The following is an 18,685-nucleotide window of genomic DNA, read 5'->3' on the forward strand; positions in this document are numbered from 1 at the left end:
TTAATAAATAAAATAATTAAGTGTGAAGGAAAAATAAGAGCTATTTGCAAAAGAAATCCTACCTCATTCAGTTGCTCCGTAAACTCTTTCTGCCACTCCTGTTTCTCTTCCTCGACTTGTCGATCGATTTCATTCGCCTCCTGTAGGACGTACGACGTTTTGTTCCCCACTTGCTCGATGGCTGCCTTCAGACTCCTCATGTCTTCCTCTTTCTTCTCCTTGTACCTGTCCACAAAAATTAAGTATGAATACCATCCTCTAAAAGATTGAGCTGAGAGTAAATGTTTTCACCCCCCAACATAAAATGAGACCATTTGGGGCACAAGCTGCTTCCATAAAATAATTTCTACACGTGGGAATCAAACTCACATCTTCTGCAAGCGGGGTCAATTTCAGATACTTCTCAGTATGAGTTTTACGGCACTTGCAACACTATTAGGTTATATAAGTGCCGAAAATTAGAGGTGCTACAAAAGAGTAACAAACACATAAAAGGAGTAGGAGAGATCTAGGGACGGTAGAAGTTTGATAGAAAAAAAAGGAGCAAACCACACCAGAGCACGAGCCAATCGCCAACAATTTCAGATAGTTTGGCCAAAAAAAAACCCCTGGTAATATTAAAATGACGCCAAAAAAAACAACCCATCACCCCAGTTTTATTAGTTACCATTGATCGGAGTTTGCTTCTAGCAACATAATTGTGTTATAAAATTTCAAAAAACATAAATTTGAGTGTGTCTTTGTTTGGGAGTGCATATATGTCAAGGTGTATCATCAGTTTTGTTGAAACAAAGCATATGTTGTTTATTTCCCCTACATTTATGGACTGTCGTTCAAGGCATGTATCAGAGTCGGTACTGAATGTGAATTTGAGCCCAGTTCTCCTAATTTTACAGACAGAGAACATCTCCGCACAAAAAGTTTGTTGTTTTTTAAGCGATAGGGAAGGAAAGCTTGCCCAAGACAGAAAAGGACGGAGGAAATCGGTTGAGCGTGGCCTATATCCTGTCACGGGTGAAGGGCATCGACAATGACAACAACAGCAACAATCAGCTGTTCCAACTTACTGCCTGAGGTCTGTCAACTTCTGGTGCTGGTGTTGTTTGTTGATGTCGGTTTGGAGAAAGATCTGTCGCTTCTGCTCCTGTCTGACCGTCAGCTTCTCCGCCAGATCCTCCTGTTGTTTGTACAGCTGATTGTGTTTGTCTCGCAGTTCGTTACGACGTTCCATAACTTTCTGGATTTTGCTCGCAACCTCACTGAAAAACAATTTTTTTTTCAAGTGGCATTTGAAGACTACAGGGGGGGGGGGGGGGGCACGAGAAAAAATATTGAGGACTGCTGCCTTTGTGTGTGTGTGTGTGGTGAAACACTAAAGCAATGTAATGTGAATGTGCCAGCTGTTTGTCTTGTACCATTAGCCATTGACAGTCTTCTTCATTATGAAAATACAACTGCTACGAAACACTTGCTACAGTACCACTAGATCAGCGGAAATCCCCCCCCCAAGACCAGAGCATTTTTCTTTGCAAGATGTCCTCACTACCTGAACGTTAGTAACATCCGCACTATTTATTGAACCATTGAAATTATAAAATGAAAATTGTCTGCTCAGTGTAAGACTGTCATACGTCTGCGAAGTCTTACTTACACTAAGCAATGGAAATGTTACTAGAGAATGGAAAATGAGATGACAAAACAGAAAATCAACCATTTTGTCTAAAAAGCAATTAAAGTTGTACTTTTCCTTGTCTAAAAAGCAATTAAAGTTGTACTTTTCCTTGTCCAAACACCCTTGGACTTCGACGCTTGTCTTCACCGCCCTCTCTGCAGCAAGTCTCTTTCCTTCCGTTTGTTCCTGGGGAGGAAGAGAAAAATGACATTGTTTAGATAGAACTAAGATTTCAACACTCTGTTACAACACAAAGAATTGGTTATTTTGAAAGAGGAAAACCACATCCCATATCAAGTGCTCCAGCTCCGAGAAAAAACCCCCAACAACTTCAGGAAAGATATACGGAAAATGCTAAACAACAAGGATTTGAACCTACATCTTTCACGTAATAGTAAAGTTGATAACCGTCACAAAAGTCAAGCAAATCAATTTTTTTCTAGCAGGCACATTTCCTAGCAACAGCACTATGAGGTTTTCAGAAGTAGAATTACCAAGAGCTGTCTGTTCTCAGAGAGAATCTGCTCCTTCCGCGCCAGTTCCTCCTTCAGTTCGTGAACTCGCTTCTGAAGACGTTCCTGCTCCTGCTTGTATCTCTCCGGAGAGTGGATGATTTTACTGGACAATTTTTCGATCTCCAGTTGGACCTCTGAGATCTGGTGCTTGAGATTTTCCTGAAGGGGACACACAAATTTAGGAAAATGAGATGAAAATAATTTTTTAAAAACTTTTTATAAGGTTAGGAAAAGATACAATTAGTAAAAACCCAAACTAGTTGACCTGTCTTCGTAAGATTTTTATTAAAAACTTTCCATTTAAGTACAGCACTAATAAAGGCAAATCAGTGTCTGCGGTCGGGCTCCTAGTACCTGCATGCACAAGATTTGTGTTTTATCCTTCCATAGTGAAGTCAGTTTTGAAGAGTGTCTCTGTTTTTCTACTGGGATGTTGTCGCACTCAACCAAGGTTAAACCTTTCAGGCAGGGTTAAAACAGCCTTCTTCCTATTAATTATCTAAATTGTATGGATAGGGGTGAAAAAAGTTTACAACCTAAACCTCGAAAAAGAAAAAATGCCCCTCTACTTCATCTAGAGTAATAGATTTCCACTTTAGCATATATGAAAAAATATGACAACTTTACAGTGCGTTTTTTTAAAACTCAAGCCATACAAAAATAATTGATTCAAAGCGTGCAGCAAGAAGACTTTTAGTTGGGCTAGTAAGAACCCTGACGAACATCATCACAACAAAGTACCAGATCCGAGACAGACATCTGTCTGTGATTATGAATATCCAATTATTTCCCCACTCGGATGCTCTTAAAAATCCCATACCATTCCGGTGTTTTCCCATCATCCCCTATCTGTTCAGGTTCCCCAAACAAGTTTCTCTGGGTCTGCCCCAAGCCTGGCCAACATATGAGGAGGTCAGGATAAAAAATACTCAGGCTCTATGAGGCTGAGGTGACTGAGAAAATGAGGAAAAACTAAAATCTACTGTGCACATTATGTCCGTACAATGTTGTGTTTATATGATATTGTATAAGATCTACGGATGACGTTAAGTGATTATCATTGCTGGCACATCACGTTTATGTAAAAGTTGGCACTTAGTACATTTTGATTATGACATTTATGTATTTTTATGTCTTTAACCCAAATTCCCCCATGGGAATCAATAAAAAGCAATCTATTTATTATTTCTTAACTCTTTCACGACCGCAAGCCATGATTCACGGCTCATGTTACCCCCTATGTTGGACTGTGAGCGATGATTCACGGCTCGCTTACATCCTGCTTCAAAACCACACCTATTTTTGTAATAATCGAATCTGAAATCTCAGGCTGAAGACTGATAATTTTAAACAACATGTTGAGATAGGTCATTATTTCCCCTTTATTTTCATACATATATACATAATACATGCGGCTACTACAGAAAATTGAACTAAAAAATCTGTTATTTGTCCGACAGTAGACAGAATCAGAAAGTAGGTCACAGACCGGGCCCAGTCCATGTGAGCCCCCCCCCCGCAGTGAACGAGTTAATTACATACGGCCAGTTTTTCCCTTTCCGAGAGGAGCAGCTTGAGCTCGTCCACACTCCTCAGCTCGGCCTCCTGCTGCTTCCCCAGCTCCATCATCTGCCGCTTCGCCTGCTCCTGCTCCTCTTGAAGCTGAACGACGGGGAGCAAATCACTCAATAATAAGAATCATAATACTGATGATAACAATAATAATCATAATATAACAATAATAATCATAATAATGAGAATACAAATAAAAATAACACTAATATATAATAATAATACCATATATAATCAAAATAATAATATAATAAAAACAATGTAATAATAATAATAATAAAGTATAATAGTAACATATATATGTGACATTTATACAGTGCTCAACCGCGATTAAAAAGAGCACAGGCTCTGAGCCCATTACAAATACAAGAGCAGCACATAAATGGAACACTGTTTTCTGACTGAAAATCTAGATATATCTCTTGAACACTATGCCCCCACGGGACGCTGATCGGCGACGGTAAGAAGCTGTCTCTTTTCCCCAACGGACGCCGATCGGTGACAATGTCAAGTGATATAGCATGTACCGCACCTGTATCCTGGTCTGTGTGTTAATCCAAAAACAATATCTGATATGATTTGAGAGCTGACTTGTGAATAAATCAAAAGATTTGATTCCTCATAAATTACCTAAATCATTTCTTGAAGTTTGGAGAAACTTGGAAGAGAAACAGGTCACATAAATCAGAACCATGACAAGAGCATTTGGTCGCTTTTAAGGACAAGCGGGCTAACCCAGATTTCATGGGTTTCCAGAAATTTTGACCTACACCAAAAGTGGGCACTACCCTACCTATAGGAGAAGTTCTGTTTCATTGGTGTGTATATTTGTTTGGTTATAGAGAGAACTCTCCTTATCTTTTGAAGAAACTGAACAAGGGGCAAAAACTTTTACCTTCGATTTTCTCAAAAACAGCATTTTTCGGGATAGCCCCCTTGTGCTTAAAAGTGACCATGTGTAATTTCTAAATTAAAACACTAGGACGGAAATAGCAAAACAAGACAGTGCTGTCTTTTTTCAAATCCAGTTGAAACTGTCCAGGATATCCACCCACTGTCACCATAATATAGAGAAAAAAATTCATTTTTTTAGTAGAGGACTTACGGCGCTCGCAACTGCATAAGGTCATATGAGAAATTCAAGGGGAAAGTGTTCATTTATTAAGGTGAATTTATGGCTTACAGCAACACCCCCCCCCCCGGGTTGCTGACAAAATGTGATACAAATTTTACATTATATGGCAGTTATGCCTACAGCTGGCCCATTTTGTAAAATAGGACCCTGCGTTGTAGCTGACCACACAGGGAGTGGAGACACAGGATCTGCATCGTAGCTTCCGCAAGTTCTGAACGGAGAGCTTGTTTTTTTATAGTTTAAGTAAAGGTTTTACAGTGCTCGCAATAGCATAAGAGCGCCAGAAGATTACAGGTGTTATAAGAGAGTAACAAACAGAAAAAAGAAGAAGGGGGAGATAAAGACGACAGATGTTTCACAGGAAAAAAGAAGAAGGGGGAGATAAAGACGACAGATGTTTCACAGGAAAAAAGAAGCAAACCACACCAGAGCACCCACCAACCACCCACTAAACAGAGAGTTGTGGTGGAGCTTCAGCCAAAGATCATTCACGTGGGGCCATCACTTAATTAGGGCCCGTCGACAAAACTCACGGTTTTATGAACGTAGCAGCCAGTTGACACAAGAGTACTCACTTGCTGTTTTTCCGTTTCCCTCTGCTCCCGAGTTTCATTCATTTTGGCCAGTTTGCTCTTGAGTTCTCTCTGCCTGTTCACCACACTGTCATACTCTCCTCTTGATCGCTCCTGAAAATGAATACAAACAATTTAGTTCAGATTTAGTAGACGTTTTACGGCGCTCGCAACTGCACAAGGTCATACGAGTGCCAGAAGATTAGAGGTGTTACAAGAGAGTAACAAACATAAAAAAGAAGAAGGGGAGATAAAGACAATAAATGTTTGACAGGAAAGAAGGAGCAAACCACACCTGAGCACCTGACAACCACCCACAGACAATTTATACCATATACTCATACTCAAGAGGATTTTGTACACAGAGTTTTAATTTTAGTACAGGTTTTACGGCGCTCGCAACTGCATAAGGTCATATGAGCGCCAGAAGATTAGAGGAGTTACAATAGAGTAACAAACATAAAAAAGAATTAGGGGAGATAAGGACGATAGATGTTTGATAGGAAAGAAGAAGCAAACCACACCAGAGCACCCGCCAACCACCCACTCAAAAGAGTCTGTCAAAAAAGTTTAGGATTTTTAATGTGGGTGTTTTCACTCCCCCATCTACAAAATTTATATAAATAAGGAGACGAGTTTCCGACACTTGTCTATCAGAGCCAACCCAGGCAGAAACAGATACACCCCAGCAGAAAGATATGTGATGATAAAAATGTTTCCCACAATGTAACAGTGAAACACCTAACTGTTACATCACAGACATCAGTTATCTGTCAGGTATAACTAATCATTTAAAATCAAACAAGAGGGTAGAGAGAAGTCTGTCAATAATCACGTCACATCATGTGAAAAAACATCAGCTCATCACTTAGATATTACCCTAATTGGAAGCACATTCTAAAAGTATGTTGAGACGAACTTTTACAACAAAATGCAACACACATTCTGAATTTGTAACACTTTCACAAATTTCTACATATGGTCAAAATTATCTAAGATAGCCACACATTGTCAAGGAGAAAAACGGTTGCTTGACAAGTGGACATCTAGAACAGTGTAATTACAAGATTATTTTTTTAACTCAAAGGAGGAAGTGGGCATTGGTATAGGTGATTGTCTTGGACAGATGGCCTTAGAGTTGGTTCGATATTATAGACTGAAATGTCACGATGCTCCCTGTAAAACACATTGAAAGAAAACTTGGTGAATCGGTGAAGAAAAGAATGACAGTAAATTACACGTAATGTTAAAACAGAAAAAGAAAGCATGAAATTCCTTACTATATTCTGTTTCTCCTCATCTGCAAATGCCCTTCTGATCTCAGAGTGACGAGAAAAGTTGATGAAGGCACTTAAAATCCTTGAAGACCGCTGTGCAGCTGAAAATAGAAAAACAGTAAGTGAGCTGATAAAAGGACAATTATGCATTAAAAATAGTTCTTTTAAAAAGCAAAACCCATGAACAAAGTAATATTACAGGAATGCTCCCCAAACTATAAATAGCTAGATGAACTTGATCATTTCAAGAATTCTGACTTGATGGAATTGAGAGGTTTGAAGCAAAATGTTCAGCACAGTAGTTGTCAGTACAATAAGTGGGTTTAAAAAAAAAAACGTCACTCAACAAGCCAATTCTCACAAGTTAGAAGTGTTCTCCATCTAAAAAACTGACAATAACAAGTCCAGCTCCAGCTATTGTCCAGTGTTCAAGAGAGAAACGCAACCTCAGTGCTTTCTTGTCGTATCACCCTTTTTTTTTTAAATATTGAAATTGTGACTTCTTCTTAAACTCACTCTTTGTTACAAATTGTTTTCACTGTTTAAAAAAATGGAGGTACAACAAGAAAGCACTGAGTTCGCGAAACAAGTAACTGAAACTTTATAAATCTGATGCACTGCCTGTTGGATAATCTTAGTCTTCAAAGGGGCACCAAACCAAATTTCGCACAAACAATACTTACTGGGCGCTATGACATCTTCCACAGAAAAACTTTCAAAACCACAGCTGCACAAAACCCTCTGCCTGTGAAGTTGAAAGAAAATGGACAAATTGACTGAAATGTTCATGATAGTGCAAACACAAACAGTGCTGGAGGTAGATTACAGCAAGTCAGTTTTAATCTTAGTTTAAATTTTCATTTTATGGCACTTGCAACACAATTAGATACAAAAGAAGTTTTTTACCATCTAGTATAAGGCTACTGTCAGAATACATCAATGTGTACTGCAATTTTGAACATATTCATTTATCCATATATATATATAACTCTAAAGGTCTTGTGATAAATTCATGCACATGGTCGAATGATGCATCATCTAATGTGATATGTACATTATTGTCTGATGTCAGCTTTACTTTTATTTTCATATTGAATTTTAATGAGAGTAATACATAATTTAATTTCTATGTATACCTGCATGTGTGTTTTTAGTCATATACAGCCAATAAAAAAATGTCCCTCTGGGACAATAAAGTATTACCTTATCTTATAAGTGCCAAGTGCTAGATGTGGGACTAGCGAGTAAAATATAAAGAGAAGGAGGAGCAGAGATATAAGGATAACAGATTATTGGAAAGAACCCTGTAGAAAGCCATTCGGAACCAGAACACCCACCAACCACATCATGTCAGTTTGACAATGACCACTGAAAAGACTTAGCAGACCACATCATAGTTCCCAGCTACAAGCAGCTTATCCAGACTCCATCATTTTAGTAAAAAATAAAGATTAAAATGTAGACTATTGTTCAAGAATGTTAAACTGAATAGATACTTTCAAGAGAACTGGGTCAAAGATTGAGTAGATAAAAAACCAATGATTGACATAAACTGTTTCAACTTTTACTTGTGCGACTCCCAATATTCAACAAAAATTAACCGCATTAAGTGGCTTCTAAAACCTAAAATTAAAATAGCATAATTTTAGAAAATGAATTCACACAAACTTCTGAATTACTGTACCCTGAAGCATAGCGACATACTATGAAAAATAGGTAGATCCATTTTTAAAGACATAAATTGTCTCTTCAACGGAATGTTGCATAAATTATAGTACCTTCAAGAAAAAAATATAACTTTTCCCAAAAAATTAATAGAATCCAGAAACATGATTTAATTAATCATAAGTCACAAAGGTGCTTGAATTATACTGACATGCAGAGCGTAAAAGCCATCTGTGCAAACCCTTCTTCGTATAGCTCAGGGTGGGTAGTTCGCATCGGAAGAGTGCGGCACAAGGACTGAAGAAGAGGAAAAAATTGGAAGAATTTCAAAAGTAAACACCAGAAAATATCCTGTATCGATCATTACAACTGACACGTTACACTTCACTGCTTGTCAAAGACAAAAATAAGAAAGTGCTAACTTAAGACAAAAAGACTTTCACTTTTTTGCATTTACTTTAGTTTGAATAAATAAATACACCCATTCATACTGTTTTCTTTATCATCAACAAAGTCATTTTTGATTAAATATTATGTTGTAGTTTGTTAAATTTTAAAGTATCACATCATAATATAACCCAAAGTCAAAGCAGTCTCTTGATGAAAATGTCCACCAAAAAAACAAACAAACAAAGAGCAGAATTAGAATGCTGGCCAAGCATATAACATATATGCAGAAAATAAAGTCGAGATACCTGTGTTGCTTGCTCGATAGACCGCGAAGTCAGCCATTCAAATATTTGACCATAAATCTCTCTCCATCTCCTCGGCTGTTCACAGTTGAAAGAAAAAAACAATATAAATATATGTCAGTTATGACCGTTACTCAAGATGCAGAGAAGAGAATAAATACTTGATCATAATTCATAGTTTGAGTAAAAGAATCTGAATGTTTTCACTTTATTGAATATGGAGAAACAGGAAAAATCTAACCCTGACTAACGGTAGTAGGCGATTGCTGATCAGATCAGTTTGGGTTTTCTAAAGTAGAAAGGTATCAACAAATCATAAATGATATTTTCAAAACATGGTAATAAACAATATGCAAATGAAACCATACAAAATAAACAAAAGGTTAATATTAGAAACTGAGAAACAGATGATGAAACATGTCATCTTATTTTTATGAGAGAAAAAAAAATTGCATGCTGAGGGCATATTTGGTCATCTAACTTTCACAACTGGCTTATCAGACCATGAAGCCAACTGGTATTTAAAGAGTAAACTGAAGAGAAAATAAAACTCGTGGCACTGAGAAGTGACAACAAACAAATTAAATATAAATTAAGTACAGATTTGTATTGCATATCAAACTCCTGATAACTGACATTTTCTGCAAGACATGCAGATGTGTATTAGGTGATAAAACAAACAATTCCCTTACATCAGGTCTGCTCAAATCATTTTCATTCAGATTCACGTCAGATTCTCTGAAGGCAGCCAAAATCTCCGGGACTGGCAATAAGGGTGATTCGAAGTTCATGTTTCCTATGGAACGATAGAAAAGTATTAATCGTTCGTAAAACAGAATTTGTGTTCCAAACAAAATGAAGTAACACTTAAGAAAAATTAAACAGATTTATATCCATGTAACAAACGGACAATAAAAATTTATAAAATGTTTTTTTTTAAAGAAGAAAAAAACAATACTGTAACATAAAAGTCAATTGTAAAACACTCAGGTTCTGGCACAGGCGCATTATCAAAGATTTCTGTAAAACGATGATTGCAATTCAGAGAAGTGCAATAAAAGGAAATCAAATAGGCCAAGGTCTACACCTACACCTTCTCAGAACAGAGAAAATCTTTTACTATTCTCCCAGCCTTGCATAAAGTTGGTCCTGTGTTAACCCTGTCATATAGTCACAGTGCTTTTATAGCAGAAAGCTTCATCAAATCTCAGTTTGATTTTGATAAGTGAAGCATAGTGGTGAATTCAGGCGCTCCTCAAAATAATGAAATCGAAGATGCCGGCATTTTTCTGACCGTCTGGCAATTTTCGAATGTTCTTTTCTTTCTTTTTTTGGTCAACTCCTTTTATCTCCATTTAGAAACACATTTCTGTGTTGATTTTTTTAAAAATAATCTATTAACATTTGGTCACTTGGTGCAATAATGCGCTGGTGAAAATATCCGTTTCGGTCACCTGGTGCAGTTCTGCGCCAGGCCCGAGAAGCCCGCTGCAGTCGCTCTCCTGGCTGGGTGACCAGATGGGGTATTTTGTACTGCTGGCTGAGTGACTGGAAAGTGTTAAAGGCACAAAAAATGTTAAGGACCCTCAAGCTTTGAAAGTCACCATATTTTGACAACCATATTCTCGCTATTTACCCCTTAAGCCAGGTGCCCCCCACCTCCTTTAAAAGCAAATCTCGACTGTCATTTTTTGTTCAAAAGAGTGACAAATGAATAAAAGCTTTAATCTAAGATGACACCAATAACTCCCATCCAAAAAAGTGACACATATTGCATGGTTTGGTGTATGTTTAAAAGCAGTCAGGTTTTCTGGGTTGTTTTTTTTAACTCATGCACCCATCTCATGCATACGATTGATATAGTTTTCTAAAGTATTTTGTATGCTGAACACGAAATGGCCTTCATTTTGGCAATTAGGATTGATATTTACTTGAAAACAATTGATTTGCAAGGGTTTTAGTGTGCTCTAAAGCAAAAACTAAGGCGATTGTCAAGATTTCCGCGTTTAATTCCGATGTGCGCTTTTCAAAGCCTAAGGTATGTTTCGCTTTGGTGCATTTGGAGTTATGGTTAGGGTTAGGAGGGTCAGGGTTAGGGTTAGGGTTGAAGAGTTAGGGTCAGGGTTAGGGTTAGGGACCAAAGCGAAACATACCTTAGGCTTTGAAAAGCGCATATCGGAATTAAACGCGGAAATCTTGACAATCGCCAAAACTAAGGAAGTTTATCCCTCAAATCAATGCATCTGTAATCTGTGCGTGGGTGAATAAAAGGAAAATTTTTCAGGTTTTCTTTCATGGAGTAGCAAAAACTACTAGATCTAGATCTAGATATCTAGATCTACCATATCGGCACAATTTTTAAAAATCCTCTAAAATCAAAAGTATTTGATTTTGAGCAGGTTTAGAATCTAAAATATATGATAAGTTTGATGAAAGCAGCAGCAGCCAATCAGGAGGCTAAGTCTGTGCATTGATTATTTGTGTGTGTGACTGTGTATGTGTGTGTGTGTTGTAAGGGAGGGGGGGGTGCAACTGCTTAAATAAAATTATGCTTCTATTCCTCATTGGAGAACTGTTGCTGGTAGTGGTCAGCAGAATCTGCAGGAGTGAGAAAAAGAGCAAAGAGGTAACAGCAGCGCCAGCACAGTAGTTATTCTGGTTACTGAAAGTTACTGGTTGTAGTCCTTAGTCTGTGTCTACTTGATGTTTAGAGACAGCAATGTCAGTCAGAAGATCAGACCTGAGGAGAAGATGCATGAAGAATCACAGTCACACCACTCAGGGCCAGTAGACTGCAAAAAATACAATAATTCTAAAGTAAAGTGAAGCCAATGATAGATGGGGGTAGGGCAGGGGGCTGAGGCAGCCCTGAGGCTACTAGATCTATACTAGGGGTAAAAGGTCATCAGTCAGGACACAAACAAGAGTTCAAAGGATCCCAGATCAGGGCTCACCCAGAACAGATACATTGTGAACGAGCATCTAAATGGACAATTAAGAAGTGCTCCCGAGTTATTGTGCGGGTGTTAATAGTAATTATAATGTGTGTAGCCTAACCAAAAACTGACGTCACTCACTCTCACTGAACTGGAACGGGTCGCCAGGGCTTGGCACACTCAAGTCACACTGTGTGTGACACTATTTACACACTCTATTATAATTTTCAAATAGGTTATCTGCAGATTTTGCAAGTGTCTTGAACAACACATGACGATGACATATTTGCTACTGCGTCCCCTCTGAAAAAATTCAAGCATAATTCTCACCTTTGAACAGGACAGTGTTGAAAGAACGTCAAATCTAAAGTAAACAAATCATGTTTACAAACAAGCCTCTGTCCAGTGTGTTTGTGTCAACTTCCGTTTGAAAGTGGCGCTATCCGGAAGTACACATCTCGGCGTCATAGAATTAAAAATTCTGTTGGCACTTTTTCCACGGTTTTAATAAATACTTTTGTCTCACTTCATAAAGAGTGTAACTTCCCCAAAAATTTCATTTTATGAAAAAAATATTAAAAATTATTCTACTTATTTCTAAGACAGTTGACGAATAACAAAGAGTTAGACGGGATATTTGTTTCGACTCCATTACCCACATCCTTGGGCACTTTTTATAATGTGGAAACATGCTGGCCCAGATTTGTCAGTTTCTTGCTGTTGACTCAAGCTATTTTCCTCAAAATGAGCATATAATCATTGGTGATAGGTCTAATGAAGGTTGCTTCTTGGTACATTATTTCCTTAACTTGTGTGAGAAACAAAACAGACCAGTGTGCGTGATCGGATTATCTCAATCTTTCCATCATTACAACACGGTTGCCCACAAGCTTGGGACCAACCTACTTTCAGCTTGCGATGAGAACAAAAACCTTCATTTTATTGAAGGCCTAAAATTACTTGGTGGTTGTTTTGACGTTGTTTCGACTGATTCTGATATCTCCAAACCATTTCTAGAGTTTGTTAATGGTATTAGCACCCCACTTTTGCAATATATCCAATCGTCAGTTGATAAGTTAACCCAAATTGAGTGCCCTGTGGATAATGTCCATGGTCCTGTAGTAATTGTTGATGATTTATCTGTGCTTTTGACTGCTGGAGCCTCAGCTAAGGACATAATACTGCTCCTGAATGGGCTACGCCGCATAGTTTCATCTCAGAAAGTGAAGGGCTCGTTAATTACATTCTCAAGTCTTGAAAAAGAGGATGAGGAAATCGAGGAAGTCTGGGCATACATGTCACACATCAGTACTCTGAAAATTGAAGTTTCAGCTTTGAGCTCAGGTTTCTGCAAAGACGTACATGGTCAGGTGAGTTTATTGTGGGTGGGTTGATTGATAGGCCTACTATCCATTTTCCCAATGTTGGATATGTTGACTAGATAGGTCGTTTGGTTCTTAATTCATAATTATAAAGTGTAGTGGCAGCCTGGTGGTGGATTTTCTTGGTTTGGGCAGCTAAAATTGAGGTCTGCTAACCAAGTAAGATTACTGGGTTGGTTTTGAGCTTGTCTATAATCTATCATGTATGTCTATGATTGAGAATTAGAAAAGTTTGACCATTGATTGCGTATAATGTGCTCTTTTGATCCAACAGCATAAAGCCTTTATGTATGCAGATGTTTTCCTGTTTCAAAGTTTGGTCGTCGTGAAATGAAACATTTTGGACCAGCCAGGTATTGTTGTTTGCAGGACCAGTGTCACAGTGTGGGCCTCCTGTCCAATCCAGTGTCCATTCCTATTGAGATGCTGTGATCTTTCACAGTGGTTATACTGTGGGGTAAAAATAGGCCTGCTTATCGACATGGCCACCTCTATTCTCACCCGGGGTGAGAATAGTGCAGGCGAGTCTTTTGGCTATTCTCACCCGGTGCGCGTTCACCGTTATAGCCTAGATCTATTCTAGGCCAACAAATTTTGCGTTCACCCTAAACCACAGAATTCTACACTGTGATAACACAAAAATTGTAGAATTCTGTGCTGTGAACAAACGTTCCATTACAACTGTACTTGTAGCCTACTAAAAGCGTACAATTTTGTCTGTGGGCAGTGGAGAGAGTGAGAGAGAGAAAGAGAGAACAAAACAAAATGGCGACCCGCGTAGTTCGGCTCGATTCGAAAAGTTAAATAGCCGTAGCATCTTTGTAGACAACCAAATTAATTTACTTTTGTGTTTTAACATCATTTTTTAACTTTGTTTTGGTCAATTTGATCGTCCACACCGATAGACAGTATTCAGACAGAGAGAGAGAAGAGGGGAGGAGTAGATCTTGCGAGAACTTCCGGGCGGGTGAGAATAGCCACTTTCATGAGGTTTCTATCGACATCGTTGTCACGACACTGTTGGCCTCATTTTGCATTTCTGACCACACAGCAATTCTTGTCTCTTTTTGAGTCATGTTTTTGAATTCCAGTCATTTCGTCACACCGGTGCAGTCAAGACATCACAGTCATCTCGTCACACCACAAATCCACAAGGTTGGATGGAGACAATCATTTCGTAACACAATTGCGAACATCAAACGCGCATTGTCATGTCAATCGCAAATCACGATTTTTGGGGAGGGTTGGGGGGCTGTGTGTGGAAGGACGGGTGGGGGGCTGTGCGAGTCGTTGTGCCTACCTAATTAGCTACACGGTTCATTAATATGTAGGTTTATTGACAATATCGAGTCAAATCAACAAAGATTTTAAGTATTATTGATGAAAGGTGTGATTGCCAAGATCATAATATTAGTTCTGTTAAAAATAAATTAGCTATTTAAATGTATGGTACTGCAATTTTGCTAAAAGCTAGACCCTTACTTTCAAACAAAGCCTTACTTACTTTTTACCAGGCATTGTTTTTGCCTTATTTAAACTATTATTTAGCTATGGAACAGTTTGGACGAAGATTTAATTTACATTAATAATTTATTTAACTTCCAAAAAAGCTTTAAGCTAATCCTTGAAAACTCTACTAGCATATATAACAATTTTAGAGAGATAGCCTAAGGGAAGTCATTTCATCACACATATTATTTCGGGTGTGACGAAATGACTGGTTACCATGTTTTTCACTTGACTGCTGAATGCTGTAATGGTGCTGAAGCATTAGTTTGTCACTTACACAGATGCGCTTAGGAAAGAAAAACGTTTATCTGCTAGTTAAAACTGTCTTGAAAAGAAAGCAACACAATTTAGTTGTTTTTTTAAATAGTGGGGTCGAGCAGAAATAAGCACTGGTAATTTTTACGAATAACAGTTACAGAATAAATTATAAGCTCAATGTCTGGGGAATTGTATCCTAAAAATTATAAGAATCAGCCCTGTCTTTGTACAAAACATAGAGGGATATATTTCCGGTAACTAAATCATAACACTGGTTAGTCTATATTCCTATTTGCTCTGTAGTGGCTGGATATTTTCACGAGACCTAGATTGCCATCTTTTTTAGTTTTAATCTGGATTCGTTTCTATGCCTTGAATCCTGAATTCGGCATATGATTTTTTAATTACATTTCATTTGGTTTTAGGGCAAACTTTTACTTTGCTTAAAATTTGTTTGTTTTTAACATCTCATGTTTCAAGAATTGTGTTCAATGATAAGACAAGGTCTGTTATATAATAAGGTCATTTGCTTAACCTATTTAGCTAGATTTTTCCATAACCCTGCCCTAATCAGGTCTGCATCTTGTGTGAATATGAACAGATCTCTCTCAAACAAGAGCCAGTGTTGAAGATTGGGTTAGTGACATGGCTGGGGGAGACAGCATTGTAATGGTGGCAGTTTGTCTGACTTCATGGAGAAAATTGTTCAGATCAGTATGGTGAATTGTAGACGATGACCAACTCAAAATGAAGGTTTACTTCATGTTGAAGTAATTGCTGAAAATGTAAAACAAAAGAAAAAGGGGAAAAGATTTTCTTAAATCCAAGTCCATGCGAGCAGAGTTCCAGTTCTGTCATTGTTGTTCCATAAATGTATTGTGTGTGTTTTTCAAGCCCGTGTTTCTTTTTTTAAAGCTTGAAGTTCTTCTGTCTGTGTATGGCTTTAACTATTTACAATTTTACGTGTATCGTTTTTTTTTTAAAGATTGGAGTCGCTCAATCATTTCTTAATTTCACTCTGTGAATGTAAAACAATCATTTTTTTTAGCTCTTATTAAATTTCAGTCTCAGCGAGTAAGGTGACTATTAAAATTTAAATGTTTTGCACATTTCATGGAGATTTTGTGCAGTGTCTAATTGGATACAAAGTGTGGGGTGTACTAAATGGGCAGATATTTCAGAAGCTCACTTTTTATAATTCATATTTTCATAATCTTTTTGTGTATGGTGTTATGTTAGTACTCTTTGAATAGTAAAGCACCTGAGTTCTATGGTGTTTCTATAAAAGACGGTCACATTAAAGTAATGAACAGTTCAGAAGTATGAAAGGGTTTGAGCATGCCTTAGAATTAATGCAAAAGTTTTTATAGGCATGTTTATTTGGTCAAGATTTCGAAATATGAAATGAAATGGGATGCGCATACCTAAGTCCTTTATTTTTTTACTCAAGGGAAATTACAAGTGTTTTAAATTACATGGAAGTTAGTTCTGTAATTTCCGAGAATAACTGATTGAGGCTCCAGATTCTTCGAGCCTATTTCAAAAGACTAAGAATTCAGAGCATGAAAGAGGCCCATTTTCCTGTCACTTTAGACTATAATTTTTGTTCTAATTAAGATTCAGTAGTATCTTTTGTCTTGTTTGTGTTTCTCTCTTTAAAAGTCCGCTCCTGTAGTGTACCGTCTGCTCACGCAGGTTCATACACGTGTTTTAAGGGTTGGGTTGTTGTTTGGGTAGTCTTTACATACATTATTTTAGCTATCAGCATATTTAAGTTTAGCTGTTAATGTTTTAAAGTCCTCTAAGTGTTGCTAACAAGTAGTTTGGAAATTATATCATTTCACCTTATAAGTTTTTGGAAAAGTTTGAGAATGGGCAAACCAGGCAAATAAAGACTATTATAAATAAACCGTTATATTTTGAGAAAGTAGATTCATATAGAATAGGAAGTACTGTTCATTGTTGAAAGCATTGAAATGTTTGGGGATATTAAAAACAGGATGAACAAACCGAAAAAGTGACTCAAATTACAACCAGTAACATCGGTGGCAACACCACAGAACAAAATATTTGGCTGTCGATACTAGGAGGGGTGATTTTTTAAGAGTCGCAATTGTACGTTTGTTCATGTGCCATCACTCAAGCTGTGGGAGGGAAATAATTTATTCAGATGCCCAGACTATATTCTTAAACTTTCTTGATTTGAAGATGGTAGGACTGTTCCGGGGGGGGGGGTTGGTTTTAAGAAATCTTTTATAGGTAGTAGTGTGAGGGTTTTTTTCACCCTGTTTCTTTATAATCTGAGTCGTCACTTGTGTCTTATAAATGACAATTAACCAGGGCTCAGCTTTTGGGGTGTAATTACTGGTTTGTGTTCGGATTCAGTTGAAACAGTTGCCCTATCGAGCAAACACTCCCCCCCCCCCCCCCCCCCCCAAAAAAAAAAAAAAAGAAGAAAAACAACAACCCCAAAGCCTCTGGCATTTCTCAACAGTTTTTACACACTTCTGTCTTAATTGAACACAAAGTAAAGCCTGGAAAATCTAACACGTCCCTCTTTTTAGAAAGCACCTGAAATGACCTAACCCTGAAGCATTCGCTGCTATCATGTGTTTAAAGATGAAGCAGCTTTGTGTCAGAAAAGGAAATTATAGATCTGTCATTAGTCGCAAACAGATTGGAACATGAGTCCTCTCAATTTCGGTACGATTTATACCACCAGCAAACTGCCATATTTGAGACTGACTTACTATCTTTCATATATGTGTTGAAGTGGTGGTCAAAAATAGCGTTTGATGGGATGGAGTAGTGTGATCATTTGTTTGTTTCAGATTGAGCGCAGTGAATTTGGGCATTGTTTGGGATTTCACAGGCTACAGTCATGAAAGCTTGATTCGAGGCCTCTTTTTTTCTCTCTCTCTCTCATGTCTTTACTTCAAACAATTCATGTCAATGACATTTTTACACAGAGACGTAAGTCTTGTTATAAAAACCTTTAGACTTCTTACTGTGAAAAAGAGAGAAAAGGTGTATGAATAGTTTTTGTTTTTAGTATTTATATTTTTTAATGAAAGGAAATAGTACTTACACTTTCTGTCAATTACCAGGACTCAGAGCTTACAAGGAGTCTTTGATTCTAAGATACAGAAGTTTAGACCTCCATGTGGGTTAAAATCTCAAACTCTTTTAGGCCTATTGTATACCCACTAAATCAGTCTGCCAACAATTTTGGTTCTAAATTGGCCATTTCTTTATTTTGCAGATGAAAATTGAATGGCAAGATAGCTGCACAAAACCAAGGAAGTCCAACTCAAAGCACACCCAGTTTAAGCTGTCTGACAAAAGTGTTGATCTCTTCGCTTCTGGTATGTCCGCTGCTGTGCTCTAAAGCAGCACTGTGATTGTTTTGGAGGAACGGACAGACTTTTTGAATTAACGCCACAACTTTGGATTCTGGCATCATAGAGAAAGAAAAAACCTGCGTCGTTTTTGTTGAACGG

At 37.7% G+C, this 18,685-nt stretch overlaps 2 protein-coding genes across 2 annotated transcripts in view; one reads left to right on the forward strand and one right to left on the reverse strand.

Moving 5' to 3' along the window:
• Nucleotides 1-12,198, reverse strand: part of LOC101861157 (golgin subfamily A member 6-like protein 22) — a 13,460-nt gene extending 1,262 nt beyond the window's left edge. Inside the window, exons 1-12 of the mRNA XM_035972436.1 lie at nucleotides 12,178-12,198; nucleotides 9,793-9,896; nucleotides 9,104-9,178; nucleotides 8,620-8,705; nucleotides 7,427-7,488; nucleotides 6,747-6,844; nucleotides 5,470-5,580; nucleotides 3,730-3,849; nucleotides 2,167-2,346; nucleotides 1,776-1,858; nucleotides 1,068-1,259; nucleotides 63-225 (exon numbers count right to left, since the gene is read on the reverse strand). Coding sequence (XP_035828329.1) covers nucleotides 63-225; nucleotides 1,068-1,259; nucleotides 1,776-1,858; nucleotides 2,167-2,346; nucleotides 3,730-3,849; nucleotides 5,470-5,580; nucleotides 6,747-6,844; nucleotides 7,427-7,488; nucleotides 8,620-8,705; nucleotides 9,104-9,178; nucleotides 9,793-9,891 — 1,269 coding nt within the window. The 5' untranslated portion in view covers nucleotides 9,892-9,896; nucleotides 12,178-12,198. The remainder of the gene's footprint in view (nucleotides 1-62; nucleotides 226-1,067; nucleotides 1,260-1,775; nucleotides 1,859-2,166; nucleotides 2,347-3,729; nucleotides 3,850-5,469; nucleotides 5,581-6,746; nucleotides 6,845-7,426; nucleotides 7,489-8,619; nucleotides 8,706-9,103; nucleotides 9,179-9,792; nucleotides 9,897-12,177) is intronic.
• Nucleotides 12,199-12,607: 409 nt separating this feature from the next.
• LOC101861541 (elongator complex protein 6-like) lies at nucleotides 12,608-18,655 on the forward strand. Its single transcript, XM_005108451.3, has 2 exons — nucleotides 12,608-13,406; nucleotides 18,448-18,655. The coding sequence occupies exons 1-2, from the start codon at nucleotides 12,726-12,728 to the stop codon at nucleotides 18,571-18,573; spliced, it is 807 nt and encodes a 268-aa protein (XP_005108508.3). The 5' UTR covers nucleotides 12,608-12,725; the 3' UTR covers nucleotides 18,574-18,655.
• Nucleotides 18,656-18,685: the final 30 nt, after the last annotated feature.

The sequence above is a fragment of the Aplysia californica genome, unplaced genomic scaffold, assembly GCF_000002075.1.
Source record: "Aplysia californica isolate F4 #8 unplaced genomic scaffold, AplCal3.0 scaffold00691, whole genome shotgun sequence".
Taxonomy (NCBI): domain Eukaryota; kingdom Metazoa; phylum Mollusca; class Gastropoda; order Aplysiida; family Aplysiidae; genus Aplysia; species Aplysia californica.

What these genes read in the sequence shown, in the direction of transcription:
- LOC101861541 (XM_005108451.3), top strand. Translation starts at nt 12,726, where the DNA reads ATGCTGGCCCAGATTTGTCAGTTTCTTGCTGTTGACTCAAGCTATTTT. An exon ending in GCAAAGACGTACATGGTCAG is followed by an intron (nt 13,407 to 18,447) that starts GTGAGTTTATTG and finishes TTTATTTTGCAG; the next exon opens with ATGAAAATTGAATGGCAAGA.